Source organism: Grammomys surdaster, unplaced genomic scaffold (genome assembly GCF_004785775.1).
Source record: "Grammomys surdaster isolate TR1022 unplaced genomic scaffold, NIH_TR_1.0 213, whole genome shotgun sequence".
Classification (NCBI taxonomy): domain Eukaryota; kingdom Metazoa; phylum Chordata; class Mammalia; order Rodentia; family Muridae; genus Grammomys; species Grammomys surdaster.
Genome location: NW_021604658.1, coordinates 10,483,035 through 10,501,332, shown reverse-complemented (window position 1 = coordinate 10,501,332; position 18,298 = coordinate 10,483,035). Strand labels below are relative to the sequence as shown.

The 18,298-nt window shown below is 45.0% G+C and overlaps 1 protein-coding gene across 5 annotated transcripts in view; it reads right to left on the bottom strand.

Annotated features, from left to right (window-relative positions):
• Positions 1–9,574: 9,574 nt before the first annotated feature.
• Spag9 (sperm associated antigen 9) overlaps positions 9,575–18,298 on the bottom strand; it is a 125,752-nt gene continuing 117,028 nt past the window's right edge. For all 5 annotated transcript variants that reach the window (XM_028772386.1, XM_028772387.1, XM_028772389.1 and 2 more), the window contains one exon: positions 9,575–12,941. In XM_028772386.1, the coding sequence (XP_028628219.1) occupies positions 12,826–12,941 (116 nt within the window). In that variant the 3' untranslated portion in view covers positions 9,575–12,825. The remainder of the gene's footprint in view (positions 12,942–18,298) is intronic.

Sequence of the window (18,298 nt, the reverse complement as noted above, 5' to 3'; positions counted from 1 at the left end):
ACTCTTGGGGGGCAATCAACACCAATAGCTGTGCACCCCCATCACTGTAGGTAGAAGCTTCGCCTCCTTCCCACCACAGACCAGAGGCTGGCTTCTACTCCAGCAGAAGGCTGTTTTCTAGCTAGTGCATCACAGACTACTGGCTCAGACTGGCTCCTTGGCAGGGCTTGAGGGACCCCAGATCACAGAGCTGCTGGGTGTGAGCCTGGCCTTTGTACCTTCGAGCTGAGGTCAGCTTTGGGGGTGTTCTTTCTTCCATCATTTACTAGTTTCCCACAAGAATAATAACTACCCTCCATAACCTTTGTAGTCCACAAAAGACTTTCACAAACATCCTCGGGTTTAGTGCTTACTCTAGGCCCCGTGACAAGCTGTTCACACACCCATTTTATAGACTGAGAAACTGAAGACAAAGAGAGAGGTTCAGGATGAGTCTCAGATCCCAGGGCCAGGAAGCGGCTGGTGCTCAGGCCTCTCTGGCCCAGACACCTGCCACAGCAGCAGCCTTCTCAGGGAGCGTGGCGGCCATGTGACTTCTCAGAGGACAGATTGTGTCCTGCAGCCAAGTGAGCGGTGCAGCGGCCCTCTGCATTTCCAGCTTGGAAGATGTGAAGCCTACCCGCTACCTGCTTGTCCTGGGAAGGCTGGGGGAGGGGAGAGCACAGGGAGGAGTTAACAGGAACCAAAGGTGACCAGCACTGAGACCACAAAGGTGACTAGAGCTAGCTGTGGGGCACTCGGGAGGGTCTCCCAGAACAGGGCTGGCTGCTGTTGGTGCTGGGATCTGGCCAAGGAGGGGAAGGACCAACATTTCCTGGAACAAGAGTCTACAGACCTTGCCTAGGACCAGCTGCTGCCGTGTGTGGCTCTGCCTTTAACAGGAGGAGAAAGAAGGAGACAGTATGGTGAAGTGTGAGGTTTTCCCAAAGTGACATAGGGTCTGAAAGACACTTTCCTCGGGGGCGGGGTAGGGTGGTGCACTGATAGTCCCTCGGCCAGTGTGAGTGCGCTCAGCAAAATGAAAAGCTGGTGTTGCTGGCAGCTCCCACTTGCTTTTTGGGGGACAGTAATCAGAGATCACGCTAACACTGAGAACCAAGCAGTGACCCTTTCCTCCACTGACTCTGGGTAAATCTATAATGCAGTGGTTTTGTGTATGTATGTGGAGGGGGGGTTGCCTTTTCATTTCCTTTTCTGAGACAGTCTCATCAGATAGCACTGGCTGGCCTGGACCTTGTGATCCTCCTATTTCGGCCTCTGCAATGTGGGGATTATAGTTGCCTGCTCCATAAAAGGATTTGTGGTTTGTGGTTTTTTTTTTTTTTTTTAAATTGAGGGTACTGGAATACCTAGAAAACTTCTCCTGGGGAAGAGGTTGGGATCATGCCCCAAGTCACCCCTGCCACAGAGCCTAGGCTTTCTCGGGGAACCTGAGCAAAAGGAACATTCTAGTAAGTGTACTGGGAATTCTTAGAAACGTTTCAGGGCCAGTTCTCTATGCCGTCTACCCTTGACTCCTTTCTGACCAGGAGCTGTGAGGAAATGTCCTCTTAAGCCTCTCAGCCCTCCTGGGCTATGGCTGCCTCCCCCAGAGCCCTCAAAGAATCCTGTGAGGAGACATGGGTACAGCTGGCTGCCTGCCCCTCTGAGAGGGCATGTTAGTAATGTCAAGGCCAAATATAGAGGGAACCAGATACCTCATGAGCCCAGGGCCTAGGGAGTCCCGTGGACTCCACAGCGCCTGCCCCACCCTCAGCTCTTTTAGAGCCCTACAACCCCCACCCCCTTCCAGTCTGGGCAAGCATCCAGGAGACTAGCATCCCCTCTCCTGGCCCTAGCCCACTTAGGGACATGTCCCAACAAGTCCAAGCACAGCAGGAGGCTGGCTCAAGGGTGTGGAGGGGGGACAGAGTTTGAGCTGGGCGTGAGCGTGGGGACACCTCTCCAAGTCTTTTTACAAGCGTACCTTCCCACAGGGCTCTCGACACCAGGAGGCCAGGAGGAGCCACTCCTGTCCTTGGTTCTTTAGCTTCTCCAGGAGACCAAGACCATAAAGCTGGGGTGAGGGAGACCAGAAAGCTGGGTCAAACCCCAATAAACTGCTGGACAAACCAAACTGCAAATAATTAGTTCTGATCGCTTCCACTGTCCTCTCTGGGGAGTGAAAGGTCAAAGGGCAGAGCTGCTGACGCAAATGTCAAGGGAGACGTGTGGAGGCTTCAAACAGCTGGGATCCTGCTCCCAGCGAGGTCACTAGAGCCCTGAACACTGTGTCCCCCTGGGCAACTGGGAGAGCTGCTCTCAAAGCACCCGAGGTGAGGGGGGGCTCTGTGGCGTTCCCCTCCTGGCTCCAAGGTCACCGGAACCTGATGGAGAAGGTTAATCAGACTCTTGGGGAAAGCTTAACCTTCTGCCCGATACTTGAGTCTGATCTTGTGAGCCTCGATACCTTTTACAAAGAGGGAAAAGACCTCTGTCTCCAGTGAGGGGAATCCTGACTCCAAACCCTCTTGTTTGGCACACCTTGGCAGCTCTATCAGTCTGTGCACAGTGGCGACCCCCAGCGGTTAGTGTAGGGCTTGAACTTGGGCCTGAGGCTAGGCTGCTACCATCTTAACGCTGCAGCCTGACCAGGCCAGGGAACCTGGGATAGCAAGAGCAGCTTGGGGATTTGGCTTTGGTCAAGGATATTTACTAGGCTTTAATTTTTCCTCATTGAACTGTGGCTAGACCTCAGCCGAAATATCCCACTGTTAGCAGATTAGGGTCACCATGTCTAAGGATGAACTCATCGTCTCCTGGCTCCAAACCTGCTCCTCCTCTGGACTTCCCTGTTTCCATTAATAGCACTGCCACCACCCAGTCCCTGGAGCTCCAAACCTTGTCATCGTCAACCCCTCCTCTCTGGACTGGGTAGCTGCCCTGCCCCTCTTCAGTGTGCAGGCCACCCTTCCGTCCTTCAGTACTTTAGCTAGCTGGCCTTTTACAGAGCCACTGATGTGCTCAACAGCGCCACCCAGGGGCCAGACCTGATCACATGACCCAACACCTGCTGACTTTGTAACCTGGGGCAGGTCTCAGCTTCCTTGGCTATAATGTGAGAACAGTCATTTTATAGGATAATGTGTGGCCCAAGTGACAGAATATACCCCCAAACCCTATCATGTAGGATGTTTCTAGGCACAGGAAAATGTTACACATCATGTCCTCCAAAGCCTCTGTTTTACAAACAAGGAAACTGAGACCCAGAGAGCCAGGGTGAGGGCCGATAGGGGCATTGAATACCAAGTGTCTTTACAATACACTCTAGAGCAGCCAAGACCGTGGAAGCTCCTGGAAGTTTTAATATGTCTCCCTCCCCCATCATTCCACTCTAGAACCCACAATTAAAAGCTGCCTCTGGCTTCATTAGGCCCATCCCCTCCCTTCAGGGGGCTGGTACACCTGGCAGGTGTTGAGGTCATTAGCCATAGGAAATAATCTTGAGTTGTGACAAGCACAGGTCACATACAGCAGTCTGAGTCAGGGCAGCCCATGTGCAAGTGATTTCAAGTGGGGTTGAGTACACAGCTGCCTGCCTGAGGAGCAAGGCCTCATTTCAGATGTTCAAAGGGGAAAGGGTCCCTTGTCCTTCTCCCCTGCCACTCCTGTCCTAGTGTCCATGTACTTCTTAGGGCCAGGAAGTGAAGTACAGGCTGCCCCAGCTCGCTGCTATCCAGGTCTGCTTCCCTGTGAGAAGATGTTCCCTTCATCTACCCTGTGGATAAAGACCTGAATTCCACACACTCCCTTCAAATGAACGACAGGAGACATGCCTAGGGAAGAGATCATAGTCCTGAATTATTCAGGGAATCCAGATTCTCCAAAGGGGCCACAGCAACAACATCTGGTGGAAAGGCTTTTAGAATAAGGTAGATGGACCGTCCTGAAGTCCTTGGTCACCTGTCCTTGAAGACCTTGGCTCTCAAGTAGATGGATGCTTTTGTTCCCAGGGGACATTTAGCAGCATCTAGAAATGGTTTCTGTTGTAACGAATGGAGAGTAGACACTGTTGGATGTTTTTAGTGGCTCAGGACCAAAACTGATGTTGTCAGCCTCTTAGGGCTCAGGACAGAGCTGAAGACAGGAGAGCCAGCTGACAGGCACAGGCCTGGCCTTCAGCGTTTATAATGATCTTTGTGCTCTTGTCCCCCTGCCCAGCCCAGGGAAGTTTCTAGAATAGTCCATACTGACTTCTCAACTCTTTCAAGGACAAATGAGCCCTGGAAGGACACCGAGGCCTGGGCACTCACCATCCCGTTTCATGAGCCTTCTTGTTCACTGGATCTGCATCTAGTCCCTAGCACTGAATTCATTAGGGAGAAGCCGAGGGCAGTGAGGTACAAAATGGCTCTCTCAGCTCTCATCATATCCAGCCTTCAAGGAGGGGAGGTGGACTTGTTAAGGAGCAGAGGTAGGACCTTAGCAGGACCAGGAAGCTTCTGTCACACAGTCTAGTGGTCACATGTTCTCCTGTGGCCTCTACAAACACCATTCCTGTATAATGCAGTGCCCCGGGACTCCCTGGTGACCCTAAATGGTCTCTAGGGTCTCCACCTAATCGCCAGAGCTCTGCTAGAGTGCCTTATGAAGCTTTGGCATCAGAGCCTCTCACATAACCCAGGTGTCTGCTCTGAGTTAACTGACAGCAAGTGACTCTGAGGCCCCATTCTGGGACTGCTTACCTTGTGGAGCTGGGGACTCACACACGATCACCCCGTGTCATCTCAACAGAGGACACCACCTATCCCACCATGGTGATGATGTCAAGCTGCTGGGTCGTGGCAATGAGCCTGGCTCCAGACCCCAGCTAGAGCCTCTGATGAGTCCAGGCAGGCAGTTTTTCCAAAAGAAATGCAGCAACGGCTGCAGAGCCCAGCCCTGGAGGAAGGAGAAGCCCCGAGTTCCTGAGTGCAGGTGACGCTCTCAGGGATCTGGGGTTCCAGAAAAGCCACCACTTGCCTCAGGGGTCACTTCTGCTTGGGGTCACATCCATCTCATGGAAATCCCTGCTCCATGGCACGTGATCTTTACCTTTCTTTCCATCATGTTACCACTCTTTGTGTGCCCAGGCAAGGGGGGGAGGGGGAGGCATGAGGGTGTGGCTAGCAGCCTGCCCCAGTGCTTCGGCCCAGCAAGCCATCCTCACCTTCTAGCAGTCCTCTATCTGTAGCACCCTGGAGCTGGGGAGGGGCAGTGAAGGACTGGCCTTCCTGCCAAACAGATGTTCCTGTCATTCTGTACTGTCAGGGCCCCCAGAGAAGGGCTGGAAATCTGACTTCTGCCTGAAAGGGGTCTTTGCATGGACCCTCAACTCTCTAGCTAGTCTAGTCCCTCCCCAGCTTCTCTGTCATTTCCTGACACATCATCCCATTCTCTACCTGTGTTGTCTAGTCATGTCAGCTGCTGGGATCTGGACTGCAGTATGGCACAGGGGTCAGTTCAGGATAGAGCTTTCAGCATCGGGATGATAGGGGGAGTTTTCGCCCTAGGGGCACTTCGACTGGCATTTGGGGCATTCATTTCCATTCTTCTGGAATAACTGTGAGTCCTCTGAACCATTAAACTCCCTTAAGCTTGAGGCTGTCAGTCACTACTGGTGAGATGCCCCATCCTCCTTCAGCCTATGCTTGCTTTAGCCAGGTGTGTGACCCAGGTAAGCGCTCACTTGGCTGGCCTGTGCCGAGATCTCAGCCTCTCCTTGTGTTAGCACCCTGGATAGGGAATGTTGGTCAAGCTTGGCCCCCTCCATGGGGCTGATAGTCAAAACCTCACCTGCCCCAGCCTTCTGGTGATGTCTGCCTCATTTTCTTTATCCTCAGGAAGATCTACTAACATGTAACACCCATGACAGATGGAGGACTCCCCCCACCCTGTTCCCTGGCTGTTCAGAATCCTGAGGCAGAAAGCTATCCTACAACCCATCTGGCCCAGCACTGTTGTGTTTTAGAACTGAAAACCAAGGCTCAGGGAGAAAAAAGACCAAGCTAAAACTCTGGCCACACAGAGCAGCTTGGGAGGGGGTTGTGACCCTCTTAGTGGCAAGGGCAGTGGACTAGCAGGTACCTGTGAGTAAGTGTAGAGAGGGGAGGGGAATGTGGCCTTGGAGGTTTATTCTAGGCACACAGATGCTCTCCCCCTAATCCTTACCCCCTCCTTTCTTTTCCAGCAGCAGATATAAAAGCCAGGAAATAGATGTGAACTGATGGCCGGTAATGGGCTTAGTTAGTGCTGTGACCTGCTGAGTTATGTAACTCCTACTTGTTATCGGCTTGGGTAAAGTCTCCATTGAAGCAACTCACTAAGGTGATTCCGTGACATCTCCTTTAGCGTGCTTAGAGGAGGCAGCAAAAATTCCTCTGCAACTTCAAAGACCAGAAATCGTGGTATGAACGCTTCCAAAAATCCCTTAAGCCAATGTTTTTTTGTACCCATCTCAAAACCTGCTCACCTCTGGAACCAGCCCCATGCTTGGATACCTAGGCTATAGGCTGAGCACAGTAGAGCTGGGCAAAGGTGTTTTCCTGCCCCTAGTGAAGGGGTGAGAGGGAGAGCCATGGCAGTGAGAAAGCAAAACACCGTGGGGGCAAGGAAGACCCTAAACTAGTAAGAGTCAAGAGGTCCAGGCTTATCTCTGCTGTTGCTGCTGTTGACTTCTGGCTCACTAGCACTTGGAAGGTTAATGCCAGTATGGCGCCACCTTGTGCTGAAAAGGGAGAATAGCCCTATTTCTTCATAGCACAGTGGGTCTTCTTTATCACCCATTCCTTTCCTGCTCTGGAAGGTCTTGTAATCCAAGGATTCTCCTTCCTTAAACTTCATCTCTCAGCTATCATCTCAATTAAAGGGGCCTAGGAAGAAGGCTTCTAAAGGTGTTGATGCTTGCCCAGTTTCTGCCTGTCTCCAAGATCCTCCAGGAAACACAAGTGCTTGAGATGCCCCTGAGTCAGTAAAGCCACCTCTTGGTGAAGAATGCCTTACGCGGCTGCTCCTAGTCCTTTGTGAAGACCTCTGGACAGCTTCTTCAAAGAAGCAGCATGGATGGCGTGTGTGCTCGCACACACACATGCATGGATGCATGCATGCACGCCTGCTTCCACAGATGTAGATCAAACCAGAGCATGAAAAGCCAGTAGCTGAAAATTCACTTCCGAATTTGGAACTCAAACCACAGACCTTTGTCTTGGATAAGTCAAAGGTGTAAGAAGGAAGGCTTGTTGACAAAGAGCAATAGGAAAAAGCGACTAAGGACACAGGTGTCTTGTTAACTGCTGAGTGATCAGTGATCTCACGTGCTCTTGCAACAAAGAATCTCGGGATCATCACTGTGGCGCCAAGGAGGAAAACCTGGTTTCTGAACAGTTCCTCTACTTTGGGGTGTCAGTGCCTGAGGTGCCCTGCTGATATCTCTAAAGATGCAATTTTGCCTTCTTGCTTGGGAAGAGTGATGCTATGCTTTAAAATCCTTTCAAAAGCATAGGAATCTTCTGAACTCTATTCCCCACATTCCCTGTTATACAAACGATGCTAATCTTCCTTAGTTTGGTGTCTGTTCTCCACGCATGTACTGAGCTTGGTTCTTGTTATAAAACATTATGAGCATCACGTGTCAAGTATGCTTGAATTCTATCTAAAAATGTCACCCTTACCACTGTCTCCATGCTGCTCTCTGTCTGCATAGGAATGACACTAGCTCTTAGATATAAACTGTAGCCTTCCTGTGTTCAATTTTCAGACTAAACATTTGACCAGGATTCAAATGCAGATCTCACCCGACATGTGCTGCAGCTCCATGCCCAGTTAATGTGGTTTCACCAACCACTGAGGTGCCTTCCCATCTATCAGACCTGTCTATCAAAACAATGCAGGGCACCTTCTAAAGGCAGGCCTCTGGATAACACAGGGTCAGCAATACCCTCCACAGAGGGAAGGGTTCTCTGCAAATCACCTATGAATTTATGGGCACGTATTTGGAAAAACTAGATCTCATGAAAATGACACTAGGCATGAAGCTAATTATCTCTTCCTATAAAAACTAAGAAATTGTCTTGCCAAGCAATACAGGCTTCATGAGGGGAAAATATTGTTTACCCCTTTAAGGTAGCATCAGGTTTACAGTACCCTAATCTTCAACTGCCCTTGAATCAAAAAATGACTGTGAAGTTGAGGTGGAAAACCTCACAAAGTTAACCACACAAAGGGCATAACTGGCCGAGAATGAAGGAAGCTTTGTCACCTAGGAAACAATATGTCTGGGACTTCAGCTAGGCTATTCTCACTCTCATAAGCAAATGTTACCAACCTGAGGATCAGAATCACCTGGGTAACTGAGATGAAAGCAGAAACAACCCTGTGCAACAGCTCCCAGGGCAGATCATGGCCACACCTCCCTCTTCTGGCCTGACTGAGAACTGCATCTTATGGGTGAGACTTCTGTACCCAGAGTCTGGGCATATTTTGTTCCCTCTATTTTAGGGACTAAACTCAAATCTCAACTCTTCATTTCTGTGGGTGGAAACTATTATGCTGCTTTCAGCTGGCAAAAAAGCAAAGAGCTAAATAAACCTCATGCCTCCTTAGATAAGCTGGAAATTCTTTAAGTATCCCAACCCTCCTTAACCCAAGCCCACTGCATGGCCAGGAACCTGCCAACAGGCATATCCCTTACCCTGTGAGTTCAAGATCAACCTAGTCTGTACAGCGAGCTCCAGGTAAGCCCAGACCAATAAGTGAGAGTTTTTTTTAAAAGAATAAAACAAAAAATAAAAGCAAAGATTATTATTACTGTAAGTGGTAGTAGCAGCCTCTGCTAGGCATGATAGTGCATACTTTAAATCCTAGCACTCAGGAGGGAAAAGGAGAAAGGAAGAGCCCTACTTTTCTTACATTTTTGATTTTTAAAATCATCCTCTCGTGCACGCGCGCGCACGCGTGTGTGTGTGTGTGTTGTGTACCAGCATCCACACTGAGGTGAGAAGATGACATGCAGGGTCATTTTTCTCCTTCTATCATTCAGGTCTAGGGACTGACCTTAAGCACTCATCTACTGTGCCAACTCACCGGTACCAAGTCTCAGCACTCACCAACTTCACTCATCTTGAAAACTATCAAGTCATGTTGGTATAACAGTAAATGTCACTGTACGAAACCCTGTACTTATACTGTGCTGCCATGGTAACCCCTGTAATCATTTATTCTTTCACAACTCTGACCAAGTGTGTCTGTCACCCGTATCAGAAAGCCATACTGCACATGTCTCTTACCACTGAGTGATCAACTGCAGGAGGCTGGGGGCAGGAGGTCTAACTCAGCACTCCTACCTGTCAACTAAATGCCCTCCTGACCAGTGCCACGTGTGTACTCAGGAGCCACAGACAGGTAGGTCTAAATGTCCCCTCTGGTCATGTTTAGCCAGTGTCAAACAACCATAATCTCGGTTTTCAGAAATGACGTGTTTTATGGGACATATTATTGGACTTTCTGATAAAAATCAAGTCTAGAGCCCCAAGAAAGATAAAAACAAAGCACACTAGACTTCACACGCTTCATATACATATTTATATATATTTCATGTACAAAGTTACATTCCGAACCCCAGGGATTCCATAATAGAAATAAATACTGAAATAACTACATCACTAAATGAGCTTTTTACGCATAGAAACGAAGCCTTGGCCTCTAAAGACAGCAAATGGGACATTCTAGAACCCAATTTTATGAGGCAAGTAAAGTTCTGGATTTCTAGAACAAAAACAAATTTAGGACATAAACAGTTAAAACATATTCAAATATTGAGAAATATATGATAGAATTAATAAACTTCATTTTTAAGAGAAAGACAATTAGTGTTACAGAACAGCACAACCCTGTTAGAAAAGCATTTATGATTTCAACATTTATTTTCCTTCTCTTCCCATCTTCTAAAGTGGGGTGCAATCAGACCCTTTCCCAACATGATCAATTAAAAAGAACCCTAAATCTGCTCGAGTCCTTTGGTAATAGTCATAATACTTACTAGGAAATAAATATCCATTTCCATAGCATTTGGAAAACACACATTCTTTATATGAGGCATTTTGTTACAAAGCTGCAGGTTACGTGGTCTCTTCTCAACTCCACAGAAAGTGAACGATGTTACAACTGAGAGTGGATTTTACTTTCCACAGTAAACACATCCCATCTGAATAGTGATGCACTGTATTGCTCTGTGCTGAAATCTTTTACACTCCCTGCAAGGTGCAATTTGTAAGAGATACAAGTTTGGATCTACACGAGTTGGAGAAAGATATTATCAAAACTGAGTTCTAGAAAGCAGTCTCCCTCGTTTTGCCTCACAGAGATTTTAACCTGCACTTCCTATTGTGTGTTAGGTTGAGACATGCAATGTTGCTGTTTTTATAGACCAGCAATGGCTGTATACTGGTAATTCATACGATTCGGCCTCATATATAACCCATATTACCCAGATGTAACAAAATGAGAACTCTCAGCGCTCTGCCTTCTTCCTTTAAAAGTCATTTTTTTTGCATTGGGAGGCTGTCTAGAGGCACTCAAGCCTTCTGGGCCCTGTGGTGACAATGACATTTTAGACTCTGTCACTGTTTGCAAGCAACTTATCTTGTTATTTGTTCCAAAGATCACCCCCTTGACCAAAATAAACATCACAAGAATATATGTGCTATGGGGGAAGAGGAAGAGAAGCAGAATTACAAATATAAGCACAGCCCTTAAAACAAGCTATATGGGTGCTTCTGCTTTCTCTAGTCCTTGAAGTAGTTCACAGGGCCACAGCAATGTGAGATCTTTAGCTAAAATCACTGTGCACCTACAGTCTGCAAGTGAAGTCAACATCATTACATTTTAAAGAAATAATTATAACCAGGGTAACACATTTGCATGTTTCTCCTTTAGCTTCTGATTCCCTGAGTTACTCTGGACCACACAAACATGTAAAGCGCTTCTGAACAATGATGAGGGGGGTCTGACTCTGGGACACTTCTTGGGATTAAAATTCTCCAAAACTTTTGTGTCTCCTTATGAATTTATACATTTCCAATAAATGTTAATAATGCTTTTTAAAAGTATTTGTCCCAAATGACTCATTTAAAATAAAGCAAACAAGCTGAGGAAAAGTGATCCACTCCAAAGAAAAACATAGAAGTACGTAGATCAAACAAAATACTGATTATCCTTTATACAGCTTTATCAAAACGTGTGTTTTTCTTTTAAAACATACAGGGCCACAATTTTAGAGTGTGCCCAATGTGCTTAATGATACAAAAGCCTCCCATGCTCACTAGGTCCTTCCTCTGTAGTTTAGGATCTAGCCTAATCATATAACTGTGAAAAAAAAAGTCTCTGGCATTTTTTTTTATAGATATTTTTGTATCACAGTCTGGGGAAATCCATGGTACTCAACAATGCCTAGACAATTAGAGACCTGTATTTGATTTCTTCTATGATCAGAAAACCTGTTTCCTGTAGTTTTTAAGATAAAATTATGTTTAACTTTGCTTGCAGCAGTGGGTAAGAAATGGTAAGTCATATATTTTCAGGAAGCTTGAAAGAGGAAAGCAAGCCTATAGCTCATGGTTTTTGAAACCTCCTAAGGTTACGGGTTAAAGCTACATGTGACCCCACTTTCTCAGATGGATGCCACGGATGGAGAGATGAGTGCCAGCTCTGCCCACTTCACAGCACTTCCCTTGGAGATGGTGTTTAAGCAGGGACCACACGCTGAAGATGAATTATACAAGCAAGCACTAGGTGTTTGGTAGTTTATATAGAATAAAACAAATCAACTTTCCTAATCATTCAGCATTCAGCAAACGAGGCAGAATCCACAGCCACCACAGTGTCCCCTCCTTGATAGGTTAAGAGCAGCCTAGGGACATGTGGCTAACAGGTACATCTTTTTCCATGGAAAAAAAACTGAATCCACTACTACCATCCTCTAGGACAAGGACCACAAAGCACAGTTTCCTTTTAGAACATCCTTCCAGTATTGAAGTGTCTCCTACACTTCCCAGAATATTTCCTAAACTTCAGAGAATATATTTCTTAAATGTCAGTATGAAAATGGGTGAAATTAATCTAAAAAAAAAAAAAGAGACTATCCAGAGAAGCAGGCTTCATAAACTTTAGAGTTCTAATGAGATAGGAACAAGAAATTTTATTTAAATAGTGTAGCCTTAATTTCTTTAATATAAAACCCCCCAAGTCTGATGAAAACAAAGTTTTATATACCATATAAACAAGATTTGTCAGAATTTAAAGTGAAAGTAATTTACAGTTAGCTCTTAGCCCTCTTGGGACACTCAGATAAATCCTGATAACCCATCTGTTATTAGTGTGTCAATTCTATAATACACTGGGGAAAACTATTGTACTTCATGGTACAATTTCATTTATTAAGTCTTTTCCATTAGTTCCATTATTAGTGACAGGTAAAACATGACCTCATCAATTAAGTGAGTGACATTAGACTGTGGCAGAGCAAACCACATCTGGATTGCTTTCTGTAATTCACCAGTTTGCAGAAAGTAAACCTTCTTTGATTTGTTCATGATATACTGAAATTTCCTATTAACACTGGTGCAGTAAACTAGCTCACTCCTCTGTATTGTTACCATAGAACAGATTTTGTAATATAAAGGTAACAAGGAAAAATGCTCACATATTATGTGGTGAAATGTCTTTCACAAAAAGAGCATTAAATAAAGGGAAAGGGGAAAATAAACCATGCAGAAGAGGCAACTTCCTCATCTCCACGTGTCACGTAGGGCTTCATTCATTGCCACACATCACTTGCCATACGATCAGGTGACTCCTCTCGGCTTTGGTGACTGAAGGTTCCAGTGGAAGATCCTCTCCAAGAAGTTCAGATTCTCCACCTTCATCACCTATTGCATCACAAGGAAACTGAAGTTAGGTGGAACACAGATGATGTGAACTGACTCACAGTTGGCCTGTGAACACGATGCATATGATGCCCAGGATGGCACAAAGCATGTTTGATTTCTACTGTAGAGAACACAGTAAAGAATACCGTTGGGCAGCAGTGGCTCATGCCTTTAATCCCAGCACTTGGAAGGCAGAGGCAGGTGGATTTCTGAGTTCGAGGCCAGCCTGGTCTATAGAGTGAGTTCCAGGACAGCCAGGGCTACACAGAGAAACCCTGTCTCGAAAAACCAAAAAAAAAAAAAAAAAAACCAAAAAAACAAAAAAACCAGAGGCTGGAGAGATGAGATTGAGAGATGAGATGAGAGATGGCTCAGCGATTAAGAGCAGAGGACCTGAGTTTGATTCCCAGCACCCCTGTTAGGTAGCTCTATAGCCGTCTGTAACTACAGTTCCAGGGGATCTGACTCCCTCTTTTGGTCTCCAAGGGTCGGTAGACAGACAGACAGACAGACAGACACACACACACACATACACACACACACACAAATGTAAGCTAGTTTACAATACTATGCTAGACAGTCATTACATGTCTGTCTTGGGGTTTTATTTTATTGCTGTAAAGAGATATCATGACCAAGGAAACTCTTATAAAGGCAAACATTTAATTGGGGCTGGCTTACAGTTCAGAGGTTCAGTCTATTATCATCATGGCAGGAAGCATGGCAGCATACAAGCAGACATAGTGCTAGAGGAGCTGAGAGTTCTACATCTTGATACGAAGGCAACCAGGAGACTGGATTCTACACTGGGCATAGCCTGAGCACAGGAGACCTCAAAGCCCCACCTCCACAATGACTTCCTCTAACAAGGCCACATCCATCCCAACAATGCCACATCTTAATACTGCCACTCCCTACTGCCAAGCATTCAAACACATGAGTCTGTGGGGACCAAACCTATTCAAAGTACCACAATGTCTGTTCACTGATGATAACAGAAATGGAGATGAAAAAAGCAAATATATTCAGTTATATGTTTGTCCAAAACAAACATTCTACTCGTATTTCAAATTAAGAAAACAAATTTGGAGCATATTAAATAAGGCCCAGTGTAAATGTCGCTTTTATTTCCTCACATGAAGTGTTAACAAGCGGGCTCAAGCTGTGAAACTCCATGGCTTGGGTGGAGCCCAGAGAATCTTCCTCTGCTCTAACTATCCCTAGGCCTGGAATCTTTTAGCCTCCGTGCAATCTAATCTTCTCCAAGCCTGGGCCTTGAAGGCTTCAGCTTCCAGCCTCCATCTGCTAACCTAGGCCTAGAATGTCTCAGCTTCTGAGACTTACTACAAAATAAACTCACTCTTTCTAGCTCTTTCTGAACTCTGGTTGGCTGGTTCAATTCAGCTGTTCTGAGTCAGACTCCTCTCCAAGCTGACTGATTCAAGTTGGCTTCTCTGAGCTTCTGACTAAATTTTTCTGCTTGGAAAGACAGCCTCTGAACTCCACAAACTGAACTGTTCCAAACTAAACTGAATTCAATTGACTCTCTCTCCCTCTTTGGTCTTTAAGTAGTCTTTCTTTCCTGACTGTTGTGAGATTTGGGCATACCCTATCTCTGATTCATTCTATCAAATTCTTCTCTGATTCATCACTGCCTGCCCCACAATTTGACATCATTGTTTGGGATTAAAGGTGTACACTAAGTGCTTGTCTGTAAGCCAGGCAGATGGATTGAATGTGTATATTCCAGCTGGATCATATCTTTGAATGTGATCCCTTGTCAGAGCAGCCACGTTGCTGGATTAGAATAAAACTCCTCTACAGCCCAGGAAATCCCGCTGATTCTTGGTAACCTGGGGTAAATTCTCCAAAGAAGACAGTGAGTACTGAACAGGTACTGCTGCTTCTTTCCACAAGCTCGCAGCAGTCAGTTCTGCTGTGCAGGGCAAGGTTATTCTGGTACAATATAGCTGGCAACTTGTTTAGTGGGATGAATTCTTCAGCAGAATCCTAAAAATGTGCATACTAAGAAACAAAGATATTCCACTGATGTACTGGAATTTTGAGTTTAGCAGAAAAAAAATAACACTATTGATTAAAAATAGAGAGAGGAAAGCAGTAGAATATGTGCACTTTTCTCTGCAAGCATTTTCCCCTACATCCCCCCATATGCACAGCTTTTTCATGTTAATGTCAAAATACTGAGTGAACAAGCTCAGGTCAGAAGTCAAGTTCCTCCAACTAAAATATAACCAAATATTTTAGAGAAAAGTAAGTTTGGCTTTTTTTGTGTGTTTATTTGGTTTTGATTTTTAAGACAGGGTTTCTCTGTGCAACATCTCTGGCTGTTCTGGAACCCACTTTGTAGACCAGGCTAATCTCAAACTCACACAGATCTGCCAGCCTCTGCCTAGGATCAAAGGTGTATACCAACACCACACAGCTGCATTTTTAAAGATTTTTTTATTTATGTGTATGAGCACTCTATTTCTATGCCTGCATCAGACAGAAGAGGGCATCAGATCCCATTACAGATGGTTGTGAGCCACCATGTAGTTGCTGAGAATTGAACTCAGGACCTCTGCAAAAGCAGACAGTGCTCTTAACCACTGAGTTTTCTCTCCAGCACCCAGCTGTTTTTGTTTTTAAAGGTTTATTTTTATTTTATGTATATGAGTATTTTGCCTGCATATCTATGCACCATGTGTATGCAGCGCCCAAGAAAGCCAGAAGAGGATATCAGATCCCACACAATTGGAATAAACCTCTAAGTGTATACTGCGGATAGAACAAGGGTCCTCTAGAAGAGCAGCTAGGGCTCTTAACCACTGAGCCATATCTCTAGCTCCAAGTTTGGCTCTTAAATTTTAGAAATGTACAATAGTGTTAGGGAGCACACCCTTAATCTTGGCACCCAGGCAAAGGTGGGCAAACTTTTGGTGAGTCCTAGGCCAGCCTGGTCTAGAGTCAATTGCAAGCCAGCAGGGCCACATAATGAGACCCTATTTCAAAAAACAACAACAGCAAGCTACAATGGTGAAGATTAAGTGGCTGAGACAAAGGCTGCTGGTTCCCTGCCTTCTAAACGACTTTGAAGACTGTTAATATCTTGTTTCCCAGGGTCTCTATATCCTATAATACAAGGTGAGCCCTTACAAATATGGGACTTCTGAAATAAATTCCTTATTGCTAAAACATTACAGAAAATGAATAAGAACACCAAGAAGATTAAATTCAAGGTGTTTTGTTGTTATTGCTTTGGTTTTTTTGAGAGAGTGTTTCATTTTGTACCTCTTGTGTCTTGGAACTCACTACTCAGACCAGGCTCCATCTGTCTCTGCCTCTCAGGGTGCTGAGATTTAAAAGCATTTACTGCCATGTTTTATTTTTAAAAACAACATATTCACTATTAAAATTAGCATCTGCTTAAGAAACAAGTATACAGGCTGAATTACTAGAGATATTATCAAACCTCGTTAAGCAATTTTTATGTTCTTTGCAGAATCTGCAATGGAAAACATTCAGTGGAGGTGGAAAACTGCAGAACTCTGACTAGCATATTCTTTACTATGATTCCAATGCCATACTGCACTCCAAGAAAAAGCTACAACCACCCTAGCTATGGAGAGTCCCTACAATTCTATTCCTTAAAACACTCCTGTGCCAGTAGTTAATTACTTGAAATGCTTTACAACTCTTCTGTTCTTGCTGGCATCAGTCTCTAAACTTTACATTACTATTTCTGTCCCACAGAAGTATGCCATGACCCTTCAGCTTTCATGTTCTGGTTTATAGTGACCACATGTGGTCCACTGCCACTGATAAGACCTGCATTTACTACTATGATAGATTTCCTTAGTGTGTTCTCTACAAGCACTTGATAACTTCTGTTTGAGAAGTTCTTAAGTTACTAAGACTTCTTTAATCCCAGCACTTGGGAGGCAGAGGCAGGAGGATTTCTGAGTTCGAGGCCAGCCTGGTCTACAGAGTGAGTTCCAGGAAAGCCAGGGCTATACAGAGAAACCCTGTCTTTAAAAAAAAGTTATTAAGACTTTTATTAGACTAGTGTGTTTCTTTTTAGCAAGCAAACATTTGTACTTTTTTTCCTTCCTGATTTTTAGGCTGCTTCCATGTAGATAGTGCTCTGGTGAACACATGGCTCTCTCCTAGTGAAGAACTCCTCATCAGCTCCTTGGTCCCCACCATCACCAGCTGCCTCAGATATCCGTTTGCCTCACGCATTTCCATATCTCGTTTTGAACCTAAATATCTTCTATGCGAATCTAACCACATTGCTCCTCCATTTCAAGTTCCGAAATTCTCCTTTGCTTAAGAGATAAATGCAAACTTTACTTGTGATGTTTTGAATGAAAATGGCCTCCTAGATTCACAGGGAGTGGCCTTATTAGAGGTATGGTCTTGTTTGAGATTTTACATGCTTAAGCCAGCTCCAGCAGCTGCTGTTTATGGATCAGAACTCTCGGCTCCTTCTCCAGCAGCAGAAGTCTGTTAGTGGGCCATCATGCTCCCACCATGATGCTAATGGACTAAATCTCTGAACAGTAAACCAGCCCCAGTTAAATGCTTTCTTTTATAACAGTTGCTGTAGTCATGGTGTCTCATCACAGCAATAGAAACCCCAACTAAGATACTTGGGGAAAATACTCTCGATTTCTTTTTTCCTTCTTTCTGTCTAAACACACACAGGTATATACAGTATATGAAGATCTTCCGTAAGTCATCTCACCTTCCTTTCTAGATAAAAAAAAATTATACTCTCTGCTTTCATCTTTTTAAAAGATTTTCTTTAAGATGGCTTTAATCTTTTAAAATCTTTAGTTAAACTGGGGGTATATGATAATATGTTCAGTGGTAAAACATTTGTCTAACATGTATGAAGTCCTAGTTTCAATACCCAACTTTGAAAAACAAACCTACACAACAAGTAAATGAAACAGAATCACCTCAGCAGAGCCATTTTTTTTCTTTTTTAAAATCAGGAAGTGCTGATCTTGCCCCCTAAGCAGCTTGAGCCCTAACGAGGCCTTCAGCTTACCACCATCTGACGCTGCTCTCATCAGGTGTCATTTCTTCTCTACCTTATCTTCCCACCATGGAAGACCCAACAACTCTCCAGCACAGCACTTACAGTAGCTTAACTTTTAACAATCTTAGCTCTGTTCTGGTCTATAAAACCTACTGGAAGGAAGGAAGTGTTTAATCCCAGTTCTTTGACGGGAGAGACAGGCACATGTCTGAATTTGAGGCCAACTTGGTCTCAGCCAGTTCCAGGACAGTGTGATAGAGATACCTCATCTAAAGAAAACCTATTAAGAGGGAATGCGTGACTAATTTGT